Raw genomic sequence first — 21,106 nt, forward strand, 5'->3', positions numbered from 1 at the left:
CATGATGTCATTTATTATTGGATCTGTGTTGTATTAATAAATAAATGACATTTCCATAAATGACATTTTGATTTCATGGTCTAATTAAGCTTGACATGGTTTTGTGGCTGCTGTTGATATCCAAATCCGGTGCACAGTGGCTGAGTTGTTGTTGTTTGTTGTTGTTGTTGTCGTCGCCATCAGGCCATTGTCCTTTAAAAGGTGAATAGGGCTGTCAGAGGCCAAGAAAGATGTTCCTCACTGTCAATTGAATAGAAAGGGGGTCATTCATTCTGGTGTATCTTCATGAGCAGTGAGGCAGGAAGCTGGTGTCAGTGCTATTGATCTGTCTTTGTCAAAGGACCAGGCCCCGTTGCCCCCCTATAAACTTACATCAGATCATGTGATTTGGAGTTTGATTTTGTTTCCTTTTATTTGTTAAATGTTTAGTTTTTATATAATTAGATAGTAGATAATAGGCCAATTCATTCCTTAAAAATAATATATTGAAATATGAAATATTTTGAGACAACAAACTATATCACTTTGTATGTGTTGTTGGAAAGGAAAGCCACGGTTGCAGTGACTCTGACAGCCCTTGTTCACTTGAACAATAATCTAAATTGTATTTTGGTATTTATGATTGAATAATTTTCTGGGTTATTTCACAGCCAGTGTTTGCTGCCCTATTTTGAAGGCATTTGATTTACAATCAAAAGCAGAAGTTTACAGTTTATTCTAAAGATTTAGTTTGGCCTTGACAACAGCATTGTTTATGGAGTGAAGAAAGAATAACAGAATTCCATCGTGTTCTGTTCACATAAGACATGATTCCTCATTTTCTCGGCAGATCCCATGAGCTGCGGTCCAAGGTCCTCTCCCTACAGCTCCTCCTGTCCATTCTTCAGAATGCTGGCCCCATCTTTAAGACCAATGAGATGTTCATCAATGCCATCAAGCAGTACCTTTGCGTGGCGCTTTCCAAAAACGGTGTCTCCTCCGTCCCTGAGGTGTTCGAGCTGTCCCTGTCCATCTTCCTCACCCTCCTGTCCAACTTTAAGACTCATCTCAAGATGCAAATCGAGGTGCCTGAACTCCTCCAGAGTCATAATGTGTTTTTTGCATCTTGCCCTGATGGTGTCAGTCTGTGGAGCGTCTAGCTGACTGTTTGGATTAATCTGTGCTGTTGTTTCATCTTGTCAGCTCTGTGTTGTTTTAACATAATTCTCTTTTTACTTACACTTTGGTTGAGAGTTTTCGTTTGTAGAAGCACTTTGCGACTCAACTGTATTTCTTCCCTGCTATCTCCTCAGGTGTTTTTCAAAGAGATTTTTCTGTATATTCTTGAAACGTCCACAAGTTCATATGACCACAAGTGGATGGTCATTCAAACACTCACCAGAATATGTGCTGGTATGCATGTTTTCTTTTTCTTCTCACTTTTAAAAAGCTTAAAATAATTTTGAGGAGGTTTCGATGAATGTTTCTAAGATATTTGTCTTCTCACAGATGCCCAGAGTGTGGTAGATATCTATGTAAATTATGATTGTGACCTGAATGCTGCTAACATTTTTGAGAGGCTGGTGAATGACCTCTCTAAGATTGCACAAGGAAGAGGAGGACATGAACTGGGTACAAGCCCACTTCAGGTAAAAAAAAATTGAAATCTCAACACACATTCCTCAAAGAGATAGTTTCCACAAAATTTGTATTTTCAGACCATTTGTAATTCTAAAACCGCATGACTTTCTTTCTCCTATGAAACTGAAAACTCCTCTTTCCCATACAAAAAAGCATACAGTGACCAGAGGTTGTCAAAGACAAAAAAGCACCATAAAAAGTAGTCTAAATGATCAGTGAGCTTTGAGTATTCTGAAGTCAAATGATAGCTTTTTGAATAACTGAAATGTTTATAACTCTAATTACCTAATTCTAATTATATCTAATTATACTTTTTGTTCTGTTTCTTACGCAAAACTATTGAATGGCTTCAAAAGACTTGAAATATAGACCATAGAGCAAATATAGTACATTTTGCATTTAAAACTGAGTTCATGATCCAAGTTAAAATTGTTCCTCAGGAGCTGACTCTAAGGAAGAAAGGACTGGAGTGCCTAGTATCCATTCTCAAATGTATGGTGGAGTGGAGCAAAGACCAATATGTCAACCCTAATTCCCAGACCAGTCTTGGTAAGGCAAACATCTGCTATCAGAAACATCTATATTTGCTCCTCACCCAGTACATGTTCCACATTCTGAGCAGTTTTACAAAAATATTCCAGGTTACAGCCCTGACTGTTCTCTAAGTGTCTGTCCTCAGACTGCATTTAGGCTGCTTTACTAGTAGCTTCCGGCTTGTGCAAAACCAAATGGATAAACAGTGGCTTTTGAGGACTGCACACTAGGAGCCATTTGCCTCAAAGAGGGGCAGAAAATGCTATTTGGCATGACAGCTATGCAGGCCTTTCATCTTAATCAAATGGCCCTGAGGCTGTTATTCATCACCTAGCCATGCCTTGAGATCAGGGAGGCATTCTGAACCCTTTTTGAACATAACAGCTGAGAACAGTCTTTCCTTCCATTTGCCAGGCTAGAGACCCTCTCTCTTTGGAGCTAAGGGATTTTTAAGTCTAATCAATCTTTAATTTAACGGGTTAGTGGAGTAGAGGCTCTGATGTCCCAATGGGACGTCTTCTCTGTTGCCTCAAGCCCACCTCAGGCTTGCAGTTTATTTCAATAATAAGAGTATCTACATATTTAGTAGGGGTTGCATAGTGTAGTTTACACATCCTTACTAATGTAATCAAAACTGTCAACCTGAAGTCGACTAGTCGCTTTCACATAGTGTATGAAGCGCATCTTTAGGAAATACAGCGGGTGGCAGATTTCTGAGACATAGGATGCAAGAGAAGACTCAATCATTTTGATGAGGAAAGTTCTGCCTCATTGGTTAGGTTTAGGGTTTGGGTTATAGTTTCTCTGACCAATCAGGTAGTGCTTTCCTGATGAATATTACTGAATCACCCAATCAGTTATCACTGCACTCATGAATAAAATGACTCATTGACTATTAAAAATGAGTAGTTGTGCAACCCCCCCAATTTAAAGCAACAATATTATGCCAAGCATCACTACTATTATTTGCAAGGCAGGCATCACTGTTTGCGCTACAGACACGAGAAGCCGCATTTCCACTATCGGGCCAAATGAGGGCGTGCTAGTGCATGCCAGGGCCAGTTGCGTTCCCACTGCCACTTCCGGTGATCAGAATATCATTGAAATCAGGGGGTGGATTATTATTATTTTATTTATTTTTTGGTCCAAATAGCAACCACCTAGTAACACCCTAGAAACCACCCTAGAAACCACCCCAGAACAACTTATCAACCACATATAACTAAAAACTACTCAGAACTCCAAAGCAACCTCATAGCAATGTCCTGGCAACCACCAACAACACCCAAGCATTGTGGCAGTGAGTTTGGCACCACTCCCATTTTCTTAAAGAAATGTTAATGCCAAGTTCACATTAACATTTACAGTATGTTCTTAGCATGTTGTTTCTTACTCAAGCAACTTTTATCATTTACAAATAGTTTCCATTATAACCTTTATAATGTAGATTCTGTCTAAATGCAATACTTAATAAATCATAAAATCATAATAAATTAATTTGGGATCTCTACATAAAAAAGAAGCTTTTAGAGTCTTTTTCATTTGAATTTCTTTTTTTGTGACAGTGGTTGCTTACACCTTTACCATGGTCTTATTGTAATAACTTAGTAATAGCAATATATATATATATATATATATATATATATATATATATATATATATATATATATATATATATATATATATATATATATATATATATATATATACACACACACACACACACACACACACACACACACACACACACACACACACACACTGGCGGACAAAAGTTTGGAATAATGTACATATTTAGCAGTTTTTTAAGGAAATTGATACTTATCACATAGTATAGTCAGGACATTTGTGATGTAAAAAAAAACCCCCACCACCATCACTAGTTGAAAGTCATTTTTGATCAAATCTAGACAGGCCCCATTTCCAGCAGCCATCACTCCAACACTATCCTTGAGTAATCATGCTAAATTGCTAATTTGGTACTAGAAAATCACTACAAATCACATACAAATGTATATTTTAAGTAATATTTTTAAACTTTCATCTGCATCAAAGCCACTCTTACAGGCCTTTCTGTGTCTAATAGTCCTGTATCAGCATAGAAAGGCACATAAGGCTTTCAGGTCCTTCTGTATGCATATTATGCTGGCCTATCACTGTTTGTTGTTTTCTCTTAATGGACGCACATCACAGGGAAAGCAGGTAACAGCAGTTTGCTTCCATAGTAACTTTACAATTGATTGCATTAGTTTGTGTTGCGTAAACCAGATACTAATTCCTTAGTGCTTTGTGCCGTGGCTATTTTAGCTGATGTAAATCAGACAGTAGTGAGAGTAAGACTGGATTATTTAGTGAAAATTTGCATTCACAAAATTGTATTAGTTATTTTCTGCAATTAATAGTTGACTGTTTAAGGCATAAAAACAAATTATGCAATTTTATGCAGTGTCAGTTTTTTTGTTTTTTCACTTCTTAAATGTCAAAATGTTCCTCACTACCTGTGGCTAAAATTGGCATATATACATTTCCAGGAGGTACACGCTCGACTCGACTGCATGCTAGCACAGACACTGATTGTGTGGAGCAGTGCATGATTATTAATTATGCGCAACTCATGTCCCGGGCATATTAAACAAGGGAGTGGATATACTATTCAAAGAATGGAGACTTCAAACGCAAGCATTGAGCCAGATGTAAGAGCGAACTATCTCTTCGCATCGCCCGAATACGCTTGCTTACTGCCATCTGAACCAGTGTCAAAAGCGATGCGCGATAGGGACTGAACGGCAACCAGAGAAAATAATCGTTATGAGATTTAAAACCTCAGCAAATTACATTTCAGCACTGTCTAATAATGCATTGGAAATGTACACTTAAGATATTTTGCCATTAAATTAATTGCATTTGCCCATTTGATCTTATTATTAAAACTTTTAATTACAGCATGTCTGCTGATTTTATGACACTGATGATTTTTATGATAAACATACACTTTTAACATGTACATATTTAAATAATTAAATGATGACCAACCAATTTCTTGCAAGTTCTTTTATACAAAGTATAAAGTAAATATATTTATGATTCAGTTTTATAGTTTGTTTTAATGTACCATGATTAATCAAGATTAATCATAGAAAACAGCGATGAATGTCATGAAATGACATTTTGTACATCTTTACAGCCCTAATTCACAATGCTTTTGCTAATGCTTTAAAATTAAACTACATCGTGACTATCCATCTAAACTATCACCCAGCCTTATGTGTGAACAGTTAAATTGTGATTCGTTTGCTACTAAAAATGTACAAGTAAGTATTTCCTAGCTGCAGCTAGCTTCTGTGATATATCTGAGAGAGGAAACTATCCCTCTGAAATAAAGTGACTAAAGTGACAGCTCATGTTACAGTGATGGCTGTCCACTGAATATTTTACAGTGTTTCCGAAGTGTAATCAGACCCCGTTCAATGCAAGCCAAACTTCCACATACCCAAACCGCCGGCATGTTTGTCTTGCACAAACTTCGGATACATTACCCTGTGTATTCAGGTCACGCGCTGTTCTCCGGGTCCCCACAGTGCTGTTTTTGTGATATAAGTCAGCTGAGGCCAAAGACTTTATTAGAGAAAGTGTTGTATTGGGAAACTTATATAGGAAGCCAAGCCAAAGAAGAAAGTCCATACACCAACACATATGTGCCTCTGCCTCGACTCCAATGAATCAATGAATCATGCTGTCTCTGCTCCCTAGAGCTACTGGGATTGTGTTTTACTTAGTCTTAGTCCGTATTGTGTCGAAAATGTAAATGACTCTGTATTAAATGGCTAGTTCACCCAAAAATGAAAATTCTCTCATAATTTACTCACTCTCATGTCATCCCAGATGTGTTTGACTTTCTTTCTTCTGCAGAACATAAACAAAGATTTTTAGAAGAATATTTTCAGCTCTATAGGTTCATACAATGCAAGAGAATGTTGGCTGGAAATCTGAAGACCAAAAAGCACATAAAAGCAGCATGAAATAAATCCATAAGACTCCAGCGGTTAAATCCATATCTTCAGAAGCTATATGATAGGTGTGGGTGAGAAACAGATCAATATTTAAGTTATTTTTTACTATAAATCTCTACTTTCACTTTCACATCTGAAAGTCACATGTGGCGCCTGTTTTGTTTCACTTTGTGGAGATGTAAAGTAAAACAGGAATTAAATATTGACCCACACCTATAATATCACATTTGAAGATATGTATTTAATCACTGGAGTCTTAAGAATGAATTGTATCCTGCCTTTATGTACTTTTTGGAGCTTGAAAGATCTGGTCACCATTCACTTGGATTGTATGGAGTAACAGAGCTGAAACATTCTTCTAAAATCTTTGTTTGTGTTCTGCAGAAGAAAGAAAGTCATACACATCTGTGATGGCATGAGGGTGAGTAAATGATGAGACAAGTAACATTTTTTGGTGAAGTAACCCTTTAACTTGTTTAAGAAATGTTGTTCACATGCAATATCACACTTAGAATTGTGCAGAACTTTCAGTTCGACAGCACTCTTGTGTGATATAGCTTAATTGTTTCTCATTGCCTTTTTTCAGTTGCATTACTTTCTCTCTCTCTCTCTCTCTCTCTCTCTCTCTCTCTCTTCCTCTCCCTCTCTCTCCCTCTCCATTAGGCCAAGAAAAGCCTTTAGAGCAGGAGACCAATGAGTCGAAGCACCCAGAAACTATTAACCGTTATGACAGCATAAACTCTCTGGACTCCACCGCCTCATCGGGCATCGGAAGCTACAGCACACAGATGTCAGGAACAGACAACCCTGAGCAGTTTGAGGTCCTCAAACAGCAGAAGGAGATCATAGAGCAAGGCATCGACCTGTAAGCCATCAAGCTGGAATAAGAAATATCTAGAGATTTACCTGTGCACTATACACATTGTTAAAGGGACAGTTTACCCCTAAAAATAATTTACTCACCCTCATATTGTTCTTCATACCTTGATGTACAGGTTCAACAAGAAACCAAAGAGAGGCATTCAGTACCTGCAGGAGCAAGGCATGCTGGGAACCACGCCGGAAGACATTGCCCAGTTTTTACATCAGGAGGAGAGGCTTGACTCTGTAAGACTTGCATATAAACACCTTTACCGTTGCTCTTACTGGCTTATCTAATGTACGCAAGTGAATGGCAAGCCGAATTGACTGTAATGTAATTACTAGTAGCTTAAATGAAAAAAAAATGTTTTATCATTAATTACATTTTAAATAGTAAAAGCATTAATTTCTTATTTAAAAAGCAATGTCATCACTTGCAGAAATACACATTTTTGTTATAAAAAATTGAAAGTGCATATGTCCATTCCTGTTATCAACAATTAAATAGCAACTAGTAAAACTGCTAATTTTTTATATTAGTTTATGGTTTCCACTAGTGGCAATGTTAATTTCTGATATCTGTTATGTGTTTGTAACTAGTACGGAATCCTTTTTTTTTTTTTTTTCATTTTTCAATTAACATCATCCAAAGTCCAGTAAACATAAAAAAAGCTAAATCAATATTTGGTGTGACCACCTTTGCCTTTAAAACAGCACCAAATAAATTATTGGTTGCTGTCAGATAAGATGTTCCAAGCTTCTTGGAGAATTCACCATAGTTCTTCTATCTATCTGTCTCAGTTGCTTCTGTCTCTTTTTGTAATCCCAGACTGACTAGATGTTCAGTGGGGGTCTCTGTGGGTCCATGCCATCTGTTGCATGGCTCCCTGTTATTATATTCTATTTGCAGAAGGAATGTTTGGGAGTTTAAAATGTATATTTCCTATTGACACACTAAAAGCTGAAGATATAAATAACAATCTTAAGACAGATGTTTTTGTTAAACATCTTATGTGCCTAAGACTTTTGCATAGTACTCTATATTAAATTACTCTCCAATTTATCGATTTTTAGATATCTGAAATACAGAATCTAACATGCCGAAATACTGCAATTAGCAGTTTCACCAGATGTAATTAAATTATTGATATTAGGAATGGACATTGGCACTATGAACCATGTAATTATTGATATCAACAATTAGCTGATATGTGTATTAGGAATTTCAACTAGTTAGAAATATAGTTTTTATATCTTTAATTGCGTTTTGTATAGGAGTGGATGATCATTGTGAAATTCTACTAGTGAAAATGAGTGTCATGAATATAATTTTTTTTATTTCGAACTAACCATTTTACTATGTACAAATGTAATTACTGATATCAAAAATGAGTGATTTCACTTAATTCCTGACATCAAGAATTTGCATTTTACCTGGTGAAAATTGAATTGATGATATCAATAATTCCCATACTGAACGTTACTTAAAGTCAATTTGGCTTGCAATCCAAGTGTTGTACACATGCCTCTTCATGGTTTGACGTCAAAAGCAGAAAATAACAAGATTTGCATTGTCTGATATTTTAAATAATCTGATTGGTTCGGGTGTTTCGCCATATTAGTGTGCGTGTAAACAGGTTCACTGTGGCTATAGTATGTAGCATTGAGCTTGCATTTCTCTACTGGAGTTATGAACCTTTCATTGTGTTTTGGCTATTTGTTTCCTTACCTACATACACAATCAATATCGGAGTCTTTTATCCTCTTGTTTTCAAACCAACAGATCCAGGTAGGAGAATTTCTTGGGGACAACGATCGCATCAATAAAGAGGTCATGTATGCATATGTCGACCAAATGGACTTCCAGGGCAAAGACTTCGTACCGGCGCTGCGCGTGTTCCTCGAGGGTTTCCGTCTGCCTGGAGAGGCCCAGAAAATCGATCGACTGATGGAGAAATTTGCTGCTAGATATTTAGAATGCAACCAAAGGTAAATCCTGCACACCCCGTCTGTTGTAACAGATTTACCTACAGCGCTAATTATGCCCCAAACTTGACCTGATATGCGATTTGTCTCTCTCTCCTCAGGCAAACTCTGTTTGCAAGCGCAGACACTGCGTATGTCCTGGCGTATTCAATCATCATGTTGACTACCGATCTACACAGTCCGCAGGTTAGTACACAAACTCTAATTCTGTTCTGAATGAAAGTATTGTTGTTAAAGGAATTGTTCACCCAAAAAGGAAACTTCTGTGATCATGAGTCTATGAATGTTTATGTGAATGTATGGAAACATCTGTTTGGCATTCAGTCTTGAGATGTAAGTGGAATAGTAAAATCTAAGTGATGAATGTGTCTGAAAAAACAATGGAAAACAAGATCTCATCCTACCAGGAGCGTTTCTGATCTGCCCATTTCTTTTATCTCGGCACAGGTGAAGAACAAAATGACAAAAGAGCAATACATCAAGATGAACAGAGGGATCAATGACAGTAAAGATTTACCGGAGGAGTATCTTTCAGCCATTTATGATGAAATCGCAGGGAAGAAAATATCCATGAAGGAGACAAAGGAATTACCTCTCAAATCAAATAAGCAAAGTGAGTACTTGGCACACAGACAAAGCAAAAGGAACTTACAAAATTACTTTTTATAATTAACCATAATCATATTTATTTTATAATATACAGGATATTTAATATATAATGTTGGTTGCTCTGAAAACCTCAGAGGAAAAAAAAACCTTTAAGCCATTTCAGAGCAAATACAGTGGCAATAAAAAGAATGTGAACCATTTGAAATTGCCGACATTTATGAATACATTTGTTTTAAAATCTGGTTTGATCTTCATCTATGTAACAGTAATGAACAAACATAATCTGTTTCAACTAATATATTATGTTCTTGTACATATTGAATACATCATTCAAACATTCACAGTGTAGGTTGGAAAAAGTATGTGAACCCCAGGCTAATGACATCAACCAAAGCTAATTTGAATCAAGAGTTTGCAAACCTGGCATCCAATTAATGAAACGAGATTGGAGGTGTGGGTTAGAGCTACTCTGACTTATAAAAACCACTCAAACATTTTGAGTTTGCTATACACAAGAAGGATCTGCTGATGTGGACCATGCCTTGTAAAAAAGAGATCTCAGTAGACCTGCAATCAAGAGTTATTGCTTTGCATGAAGCTGGAAAGGTTTATAAAACTATCTCAAATAGCTTAGATATTCATCTGTCCACAGTAAAACAAATTGTCTCTAAATGGAGATGATTTAGTACAGTGGCTACTCTCCCTAGAAGTGTCCGTCCAGCCAAGATGACTAAAAGGGTACACCGCAGAATGCTCAGTGAGGTAAAATAAATAACTCTAGAGTGACTGCTCAAGACTTGAAGGAATCTTTGGAACTGGTTAACATCTCTGTTCATGAGACTTCTATACAGAAACGGACGTGGTGTCCATGGCAGGACACCACAAAGGAAGCTGCTGCTTTCCAACAAAAACATTGCTGCACTCCTGAAGTATGCCAAAGACCACCTTAACACTCTACAACGCTACTGGGAAAATGTTTTGTGGACTGATGAAACTAAGGTTAAATTGTTTGGGAAGAACATGCAGCACTACGTATTGTGTAAAATGGCACCGCATACCAACATGAAAACATCATCCCAACGGTCGAGGGAGCATCATGATTTGGGGCTGCTTTGCTGCTTCGGGGCCTGGACCGCTTGTCATCAAGAGAAAAATGAATTTCCGAATTTATCAAGATATCCTACAGGATAATGTCAGGGTGGCTGTACTCCAGCTGAAGCTCAGTAGAAGTTGGGTGATGCAGCAGCACAGTGAACCTAAACATCAGAGTAAATCCAGTACAGAATGGCTTCAAAAAAGTGAAAAAAATAAATAAATGAAATTGCGACTTTGATATCTCATTTTATGTCCAATTAATACAGAAAACCAGCTAATTCCAAAGGGTTCACATACTTTTTCTTGCCACTGTACATCAATTTCGAGATAAATGATAAGGATAAAAAAAAAAAAAAGCTATAACCTTCTGATGTTTCATAGTAGTCTAACCTAATTGCTCTAGTTGACATTTTGTTGGTATCAGACAATAATTGTACAGTCATACAATGGGTTTTTGTGGTACATTTGTGACTCTGGATCAGATGTGGCCAGTGAAAAGCAGAGGAGGCTTCTGTATAATGTTGAAATGGAGCAGATGGCAAAGACAGCCAAGGCTCTGATGGAGGCCGTGAGCCACGTCCAGGCCCCCTTTACCAGCGCCACCCATCTCGAGCACGTCAGACCCATGTTTAAGGTATACAGGTTATGCATATGCACAGACATTCTGTTTGGAAGTAAATACTCACCCCATATTATGAGTATTCTTATTATCTTGATCTCTCGTGTCTTTTTAACCCCTAAAGCTGGCATGGACACCATTCTTGGCTGCGTTCAGTGTGGGTCTGCAAGACTGTGATGATGCTCTGGTGGCCTCTCTGTGTCTGGAGGGGATTCGCTGTGCTATCAGGATAGCATGTATCTTCAGCATTCAGGTAATTTCACACGCTGGATTTATCCAAGCAGAGGTAATTCAACGGAGCTCAGTAAAGCCTAGTGTTTGCTGTACTATTCAGTCTCTGTCCAAATCAGCACCTTATACTTCGGTCCTCTCTGTCTGAAATGAGCAAGATGCATTAAAGAAACAGCTAGATGGAGAGTAGCTGAATGTTGTTGTCTTGAGGTATGTTTTAAATGTGTAACTATTTTTAACTTGACACACAAACCTAATGCGTCACTTATGAGTTACAGATTATGTAAAGTACTCAAGTAGGCAAATAGCCAAAATGCCCGTCTTTAAATGGTCACTTCACATAAAAATGTAAATTCTGTCATCATTTACTTACCCACATGTTGTTCCAAACCCAACTTTCTTTCTTCCATGGAAAACAAAAGGAGATAGGTAGAATGACAGCCTGGAACCACATGAGGGTGAGTAAATGATGGAATAATTTTCATTTTTGGGCGAACTATCCCTTTAACACACAGAATCGCAGTTCAGGGTTCATCCTGACACACATGCTGGCAGATCCAAAAGGTTGATTTGCTGCTTTTGGTTTATTCCAGTTGGAGCGAGATGCATATGTTCAGGCCCTGGCCCGCTTCACGCTGTTAACGGCCAGCTCTGGCATCACGGAGATGAAGCAGAAGAACATTGACACCATCAAGACTCTCATTACGGTGGCCCACACTGATGGAAATTATCTAGGAACCTCCTGGCATGAGGTGAGCTCTTCCTTAAACCGGCTTATTCTACTTTAGTTTCATTTATTTCTATATTATTTCTAATTTTTGCTTTCATTTTAGTTTTACTTTTCCCTCTATGATTGTGTTATCATATGATATCTTTTTAGAGCTCTCAAAATGAATGTCCTAACGCATATGATTAATTAAAAATGTTTAACACGTTCATTTTTCTTTGATCCAATTAACGCATTTACCAGTTTGATATTTGATTCTGACATTTGATTCAGCTCCGTGTAAATTCTGAACACTGGTTGGAGTAGGGTGGAACCTTTTTGTGATGTGTCATTATTACACTGACGCATACACCACAAACATACACAAAACAGTGATTCCATATCAGTGATCAAGTGATAGGGAAAGGACCTCTTAACGCAATTTGTTGAACAAAGCAAACCCAGATGGGACTTGCGACAGATATCAAGTACTTTGCAGCCTCTGTAGGGCACAATTGAATTACCACAGAAGCACGTCAAATCTTAAGTCTCACTAAAACACCAATTTGGATGAAGTATCACTACATGGGCACACCAGAGCTAAAAGCAGAACAAGATATCTGCAGCCTTTTCATGTGGAGTTCAAAGCAGCGCTTGACGATGGTGTTGTGATGCCCTGACGCAAATCATAAATGCAGCTTCATCATTGCTATGGCAAGGTGGATAACCACAATCTACCGGTTGATGTATATATTGTTGATGTATTATATTGGAGGATGTAAGTTTAAGAGATGAAATGCGCATTACAATGAGTATGTAACCTTCTTTCACTTAGTCAAACTCCCACTTAGACTTTGAGAAATGTTTAATGTTACTTGAATCGATTGCTATTTTAGTGCATTTCTATCATTATACTGTGGAAGCCTTTGTTTGGAAAATGTTAATTTCATTTAATTTAACCCTTGTGCATTGTTCAAGTTCACTACCCTTTCGTTATGTTCGTGGCTGAAAACAGCCACTACTTTAAACTGCTATAAAAATTTATCAGATAAATATTTTTTCCAATTTTTTTTTGCATAAATCTATTAATCAACCTCAGTCCTGTTCAAAACTACTAAATGTTTAAAAAAAAAAAATTTGGATTTTAACTCTTTAATTGCCAAATTCATAAATGATGTCACTGATTTGGGGGGAAAAAAAACACAAAATGACGTATTTTCAATATAAAATGTGATTGTGGACTGGATTTTTTTTTACCTTTTATCACAGTCTTGGACATGTCAAAGATTAGAAACAACATTGGTTTCGATGCATTGTTAGTTTTTGTGCAGCATCAGATTTTAACTTTTTCTCCCTCATTTACTGTTCATGGCTGTTTTTGCCCCATTGACTTCCATTATAACCACATTTTTTTATTGCAAAGCCATGACACCATATAGTCATGCATTTTTGATTGTTTGTGGTTTTCCCTGTTGGGAAGAGGTAAAATTTGTAATTTTTACTGTTGATAACCACGTGGCACCATTAACCCTTTAGATAGGCCTGTGCAAAAAAAAGCTTAGTTTCTGGCTTTTACATGGAGTTATATGGAGTATAATAGCATAATAAAGTGTGTGTGTGGGAAAATACGTCATTTTGTGTTTTTTTTTCCCCCCAAATCAGTGACATCATTTATGAATTTGGCAATTAAAGAGTTAAAATCCTGAATTTTTTTTAAACATTTAGTAGTTTTGAACAGGACTGATTAATAGATTTATGCAAAAAAAAAATATATATATATATATATTTATCTGATAAATTTTTACAGCAGTTTAAAGTAGTGGCTGTTTTCAGCCACGAACATAACCAAAGGGTAGTGAATTTGCCCACAGTGTACTGTTGAGTTTTTGAAAATTTTCAAAGCATTTTCCTAAAATATGTGTGAAAATAAGATTTGTCACCAAAAATCATTCCATTAGCTGAAACACAGAGAAAGTTATGGCCAAAAAACTACTCAAAAGCACACCCTAGTGGCTGAAAACAGCCCGAACAGCACACAAGGGTTAAATCATTATTGTTGCATATTTTGGTTTCTTTCCTTAGAAGGAATTAAATGCATTTAGTCAAAAAGAATATATAGTGTCAAATTTTAGCATTATAAAAATCAAAAATGTATGCGATTAATCGTGATTTTATAAATTTTATTGACTGACAGCACTAGTTATTTCAAATTACAGCATGTTCAAAATCTGCCTTTAATAGATATTTTTAGTTTTATTTCTTTCAGTGTTTTCTAGTTTCTTTTTTCATATTTAGCTGTAATATTTTATGGCTGAAAAAGTTAATGGATTATTTAATATTTTTTAAATATCTTTATCGTCTAGTGTTATCGCTATTTAGTGGCATTTTAATTTAATGTTTGAAATTTTGTAATATACAGTACTGTGCTAAAGTCTTACGCATACAATGTTTCACAAAAGCATTTGCATTAAGATGTTTGTTTATATCTTCAGCTTTAGTGTGTCAATAGGACATATATATATAAATAAATTAGGCTCCCAAACTAGAAAATATTAGAATAGAAGAACAGGGAGCTCTGCAACAGATGGCATTGCCCCCACAAAGCCCCCCACTGAACATCGAGTCAGTCAGAGATTACATAAAGAGACAGATAGATAGAAGAACTGTGGGGAATTCTCCAAGAAGCTTGGAACATCCTATCTTCCAACAAACAAGAAAAACTGTGTCCAGATGTACCAAAGAGAATCAGGGCAGTGTTAAAGGCCACATCAAATATTGATTTAGCTTTTTTATGTTTACTGGACTTTGTATGAGATTAAGTGATAAATTAAAACTATTTATGTCATTATTTCTGAAGGCATCCTCACTATACAACATTTTTCACAAGTGCCTAAAACTTTTGCACAGTACTGCACTATGTATGAAAAGCTAGAGCTACAATTAATTTGTTTTATTCCAGTTAAAAAGGTAAGTTTACCCCAAAATGATTCTGTTATTATTTGCTCACCCTCATGTTGTTTCCAAACCCACTCAAGAGACGCAGAATGATAGCCTCACCATTCACTTTCATTGTGTGAAACAAATGTGCAATGAAAGTGAATTGTAACTTGGTAGGTGTTATCATTTAATATACTATGTAGATCCTGAAGTGCATCAGTCAGCTGGAGTTGGCCCAGCTCATCGGGACCGGAGTGAAGGCTCGATACATATCAGGAACAGTCCGGGGGAAGGAAGGCTTTATCACCAGCACCAAGGAACAAACATCTGATGAGTATCTAGGCTTAGGTCAGTCATTCATACAAGAGCACCATCAACATTGCAGCTTTTCTTTGGCATTACATCATCAAATCAGTCTGATCTCAAGCTTAATGTCATCCATTAAGATCTGTTTAGGATATGGTTAATTAATAAGCTTGTTCAAGTAATCCAGTTTAATTATCTAGCACCAGTGTGAGAGAATGAGTTTTCATAAATATCCAAATTTGATATGTCTCACGGTAGGAGGGAATGTTGATCGTAAACAGATCGCAAGCATACAGGAGTCTATCGGCGAGACCAGCTCACAAAGTGTGGTAGTTGCTGTGGACAGGTAAGGCAGTTATTGTTATTCTCATTGTCGATAATTGAACATCATATTTTTACAACTACTTAATATGTCCCTGGAATGTTACTAACGCTGATATTCATCTTTGCAGGATATTCACGGGCTCTACCAGACTTGATGGAAATGCTATTGGTAGGTACCAAGCTTTTCTTAAAGGGATAGTTTACCAAAAACAAAACAAATGAAAATCTGTCATCATTTACTCACCCTCTTGTTGTTCCAGAATTTGATGTTAAGTTTCAAGCAACAGCTAACTCTCATTAACCAATGCTGTTTCTTGCAGTGGACTTTGTGAGGTGGCTGTGTGCGATATCAATGGACGAACTGGCCTCCCCTACACACCCTCGAATGTTCAGTTTACAGAAGATCGTGGAGATATCATACTACAACATGGGTCGTATCAGGCTGCAGTGGTCCAGAATATGGGAGGTTATAGGAGATCATTTCAACAAGGTAAGTTTATAATGCCTCAAAATCAGTGCCTAAAGGAAATCCATCCATGACGAGTGTGTTTCTCTGTGGCTTTGGATGATATTAGAGAAATCTAATGAGGCTTTTAAATTTCAGTCTGCCTGCTGGAGGGCATATCTAATAGATTGAAGACAGGCCAAAAAATGAAAACAACGCTCACTGCTCTAATGTTCTCCATCTCTCTCTTTTATATTTTGTCTCAGGTCGGCTGTAATCCTAATGAGGATGTTGCTATTTTCGCTGTGGATTCTCTCAGGCAGCTCTCCATGAAATTTTTGGAGAAGGGAGAGTTGGCCAATTTCAGATTCCAAAAGGATTTCCTGAGGCCCTTTGAGCACATAATGAAAAAGAACAGGTGAGTATTTTAACTTGCACTGCAAAGAAAGTGAAATACAAGCGTGTATTTCATGGTTTAATGTATGACTATGCAAGACTTGCGTTAGAGCTAGTCAGAGACATGAGGCTTGTGTTGAACATAATAACTGTTGTTTTGTTCTGAACAGGGCTCTGTTCTGTGTTTAGGAGAGTGAAATGATTCCTTTCATGCATTTTAAAGTCATCTTAACATCACATTTAGGACATGATGGAATTCTGACACTGTTTTGTCATGCTCATGTTGTTCTAAACGACCTGTATGACTTTTCTTTCTACTGTGGAACACAAAAGGAGATGTTAAGCAAAATGTTAAGCGTCAGTCACCATTCACTTTTATTTTTGGTTTCTAGTTTTATTAGCTGTGTTTGGTAAATATTAGTTTTTTGCTGTTGCTCTAATTGAATTCCTCATTGTTTTTATGCCAGATAAATACTGCTCAGATTTCTTAAATAAATTACACAAAATGAACTAATCATATAAATAAAAATATATTGCCCCCTTAAATAGCTTAAATGTAATTTGCTACTTTTTGTAAGTAGATTTACAGTAGCCTAACTACTTAAAATTATATGCAAGCTACAGTTTCAAAGTTACTTCTCATACACTGGAAGGAACAGACAGAGAGTAATTTTAAGTATTTTTATATGTATTATTACTCTGCCCTAAAACTGATCGTGCAGACAAAACCGTAAGTCGTAGAAAGCTGAAATTTGAGGGAAGGTTGTCCCCCAGAAAACTACAGCTCAAAGAATCAAAGTTATCAAAATATCAAAGTTTCGTCACAATCAACCTCAAGGTGTTTGCAACTGCTGAATGAGATGAAGAGTGTGTGTGTGTGTGTGTGTGTGTGTGTGTGTGTCCTTGTGGTGCGACAGGGATGTCCTCTTGCTCCCACATTATTTAACATCTATTTTGACCACGTAGTTCGTGAAGCCTTCAATAGCTGTACCGGAGTCATTTCCAACTGGTACAGATACAATGGGACCTGATCGATGCCCGGGTGTGGTCAAGGGATGGCTCTCTATTGCTCAACCATGTTATTATATGCTGATGATCTGGTAATTGCTGCTCACTCAGAGGAGTTGGGAGTGCTGCTGCTGAACCTGGAGCTTGCCACTAAAAGGTGGGGCCTTACCATCAGCCCCGCCAATTCTAAGCACCTACCTGAGTACTTTGTGCCATCGGACACTCCAACCCCCCCATCTTCCAATTGGTGATAGAGCAGTTGTGGAGAGATTGGAGAGTTTGCCATACCTGGGCATGACTGGCTCCAGTTTAGCTCACTCTGAATCAGTAGAGCGGCATTATTTTTTCATCGGATGCGTAACGCTGTGTGGAAGCTACCTGGTTTTTCACTCCGCTCGAAGCTTCAGGTCTTCTCGGCCACGGTCATTCCCTCCCTTCTCTATGCTTGCGAAACCTGGACCCCATTAATGGAACATCTTTGCCAGTTAGAAACATTTGGCTGGCCTGCCTATGATCCATCCTGAGTTTAACCAGGCTGGAATGTGTGAGGACCTCACAAATCCTTGAAAGATCTGGACAAAGTCCCTACGGTGAGCTCCTCCGGCAGGCAAGGCTGCGTTGGCTGGGCCATGTAGCCCTTATGCCCAGCCACCGCTTACCTAAACAGTTTTGTTCGGCAGGATTGAGGGGGCTAAACGGGTGCTCGCAGGCTAGAGAGGAGATGGAGTGATGTGGTACAGGAGGATGTGGAGCTGAGTGGACTTGCCACTGACTGGTACTAGGGGTGTCAAGATTGGCCTCTGTGGAGAAGGCTCGTGAAGAACACTACTGGGCAGTTGAGGCAGTCGCCCTCCAACAACAACGGAGTGTGAAGGATCGACGCTCACAACAACAATAGGAGCGCCGGATGGCTAAAGCACAGCAAGTTGGGACTGTAGGGGGCACAGATGTTCCATCAGCCAGTCCTCTCAGTCGGTCGACCCGTGGCATCTAGGTCTGCCCCGTGACCTCCTGCCAGCGGGCTTTCGACACTTCACATGGCCTAAGGTGGATATAGCCTGGCACAAGCGTTGTGGTGACATCACTGCCACTTAGCGAATGGTGTGTGTGTGTGCGTGTGTGTGTGTGTGTGTGTGTGTGTGTGTGTGTGTGTGTGTGTGTGTGTGTGTGTTTGTGTTTGTGTGTGTGTGTGTTTGTGTTTGTGTGTGTTTGCTGCTTTATTCATGTGTTACTGCTCTGTCTACAGATCTCCTACCATCAGAGACATGGTGGTCCGCTGTATAGCTCAGATGGTTAACTCTCAGGCTGGGAATATTAGATCAGGATGGAAGAACATTTTCTCTGTGTTTCATCTCGCTGCCTCTGATCAGGATGAGAGTATAGTGGAGCTGGCCTTCCAGACAACTGGACACATCGTCAGTAAGTGTCTATTTCTGCTGATTTTGGAGAAAATTCTGCAGCATTCTGAACCTTTCAATTTGGAAATTTGAAGTTCTACACATGCATTTTTGTAAAAACTTAACAATAAACAACTAAATGAATGGTCATTAACATGTCTCAGATGGCTCCTACACATGCAAGCAGGCGATTCTCAGCGCTATCGAGGCTTATGAAACTAATCAGGCCAAACGTAAAAACAACACATTGGTCAAAGTTGTCGGTCTAGCACATATTTACGTAGAAGCAGAACTGAAAAAAGGCACCAACAGACACAAAAACGCGTTCAGCATGAACAGCCCCTAAGATGTTTATATGTAAATGATCTGTTACCATTGGCTAATTTCTTAACATGTGAAATGAGCCACAACAATCCCTCCAAGATGCTGAATAGGCGTTGATATGAAAATGTGGGCGGATAGTGTGTTCATGGTTGCAACATCATAAACATGGCGATTTCTGATTGGCCCATTTCTGTAGCTTAAATTCGATAGATCCTCTGGCTGAACGATTATTTACAAGAGGAGTATATTAACATAGTACATCATCTTTTTAAATTTGAAAAAAATACAAATAAATATGCTGTTTGTAGAAGACCATACACACAGCTTTTTCTTTTCTCCTCCACAGCGAATGTATTTGAGAAGCATTTCCCTGCTACCATTGACTCCTTCCAAGACGCTGTCAAATGTCTGTCTGAGTTCGCCTGCAATGCTTCATTCCCCGACACCAGCATGGAGGCCATCCGTCTGATCCGCCATTGCGCCAAATATGTCTCCGAACGACCTCAGGTCAGTGCTAACGAGCAAACACTCCATAACAACTGAAATATAATATGACCTCAGGTCAGGCTTTAGAAAGGCATTCACTAAATGGATAACACTTCAGGAGGCCACAGGGCAGTTTTAACGAGGAAACTTTCATTACCAGATGCCTTAATGAGAAAAACATACGGCCTTTACTAAATAGATGTAAACAGTCTGTTTTGTGCTCTCTGTGAAGGGTGACTGTGTGGTGAGCTGTGTTTATGCATGTGATTGCTTTAGTTGCAGCCCACGGCAGACCCTCAGTGTGCTTTTTTAAATGAACACACAGAAATTTTAAACCACATAAGGGTTGCCAGATTGTGGCAAACTTCTACGCATCTGTAAATACAGCTTAAGACCCCATGAAATTGATTGATGAGTGCAGTGTTCTTTCTCTGTTGACTTATTTCCTGTTGAAACTGTTAGTTTGGGCAGGGACATCAAAGCACATGTCGCTTTTTAAAAGTAGCCAATAACCTTAAGTCAAATTTCTGCTTGCTATTGCTAGTGATTGGACAAAAATCTTGTAGTGCAAGATGAGTAATCAATATTTTTAGTCTGTTTTCCCGAAAGAGAATACTTAATTTAAAATATGTATATCTTATCTGCTTAAAATAAATTTAGTCAACAATTTGGAGTTCACCAGCACAAAGCTAACATGGAATAAATGGGTTAAGGATTGTGTTTTGGATTGGCAGGCATTTAAAGACTACACCAGTGATGACATGAATGTTGCACCGGAGGACCGTGTCTGGGTGAGAGGCTGGTTCCCCATCCTCTTTGAGTTGTCATGCATCATCAACAGGTGTAAGCTGGACGTCCGGACCAGGTTAGAGCTAGAACCACAATACAGCCAAAATGATAAAAGATGTATTAAAAGCTTCAACTCCAAAGCAAGAGAGATAAGTTGTTCAATGTTCCAATGATGATCTATGTGTTAAGATCTTTAAAATGGGCCTCTATTTGGGCATTTAAGCCACTCTTAAAAATTTATGAATGCGTTCCCGAGATATAAGTGTTCAGGTTTGGGGAGCCATCGCACAAGAGCACACGCCTCATAACACAGGTTCCTCAGGGGCTAGTGACTTCAAAATCGGGTCGGCGGCAGAGGATCTCGGTCCCTGGTGCCCCGGCACAGGGGCACCTCCAGTTCGGGCATGGGTGCTCTGCATTCAG

At 38.3% G+C, this 21,106-nt stretch overlaps 1 protein-coding gene across 6 annotated transcripts in view; it reads left to right on the forward strand.

The window, feature by feature from the left end:
* The window catches only part of LOC127634369 (brefeldin A-inhibited guanine nucleotide-exchange protein 1-like), an 82,541-nt gene that overhangs the window by 49,286 nt on the left and 12,149 nt on the right, over positions 1–21,106 (forward strand). For 3 of the 6 annotated variants that reach the window (XM_052113899.1, XM_052113901.1, XM_052113903.1), the window contains 21 exons: positions 830–1,064; positions 1,293–1,392; positions 1,489–1,628; positions 2,061–2,169; positions 6,828–7,029; positions 7,160–7,271; positions 8,809–9,014; positions 9,113–9,197; positions 9,459–9,624; positions 11,198–11,349; positions 11,459–11,587; positions 11,988–12,023; positions 12,159–12,317; positions 15,412–15,556; positions 15,773–15,860; positions 15,967–16,007; positions 16,159–16,328; positions 16,550–16,701; positions 18,934–19,106; positions 19,755–19,915; positions 20,629–20,759. In XM_052113899.1, coding sequence (XP_051969859.1) covers positions 830–1,064; positions 1,293–1,392; positions 1,489–1,628; positions 2,061–2,169; positions 6,828–7,029; positions 7,160–7,271; positions 8,809–9,014; positions 9,113–9,197; positions 9,459–9,624; positions 11,198–11,349; positions 11,459–11,587; positions 11,988–12,023; positions 12,159–12,317; positions 15,412–15,556; positions 15,773–15,860; positions 15,967–16,007; positions 16,159–16,328; positions 16,550–16,701; positions 18,934–19,106; positions 19,755–19,915; positions 20,629–20,759 — 2,892 coding nt within the window. The remainder of the gene's footprint in view (positions 1–829; positions 1,065–1,292; positions 1,393–1,488; positions 1,629–2,060; positions 2,170–6,827; positions 7,030–7,159; positions 7,272–8,808; positions 9,015–9,112; positions 9,198–9,458; positions 9,625–11,197; positions 11,350–11,458; positions 11,588–11,987; positions 12,024–12,158; positions 12,318–15,411; positions 15,557–15,772; positions 15,861–15,966; positions 16,008–16,158; positions 16,329–16,549; positions 16,702–18,933; positions 19,107–19,754; positions 19,916–20,628; positions 20,760–21,106) is intronic. The other 3 variants (XM_052113902.1, XM_052113904.1, XM_052113905.1) reach the window with 1 other exon arrangement.

Source organism: Xyrauchen texanus, chromosome 41 (assembly GCF_025860055.1).
Source record: "Xyrauchen texanus isolate HMW12.3.18 chromosome 41, RBS_HiC_50CHRs, whole genome shotgun sequence".
In the NCBI taxonomy this organism is placed as follows: Eukaryota; Metazoa; Chordata; class Actinopteri; order Cypriniformes; family Catostomidae; genus Xyrauchen; species Xyrauchen texanus.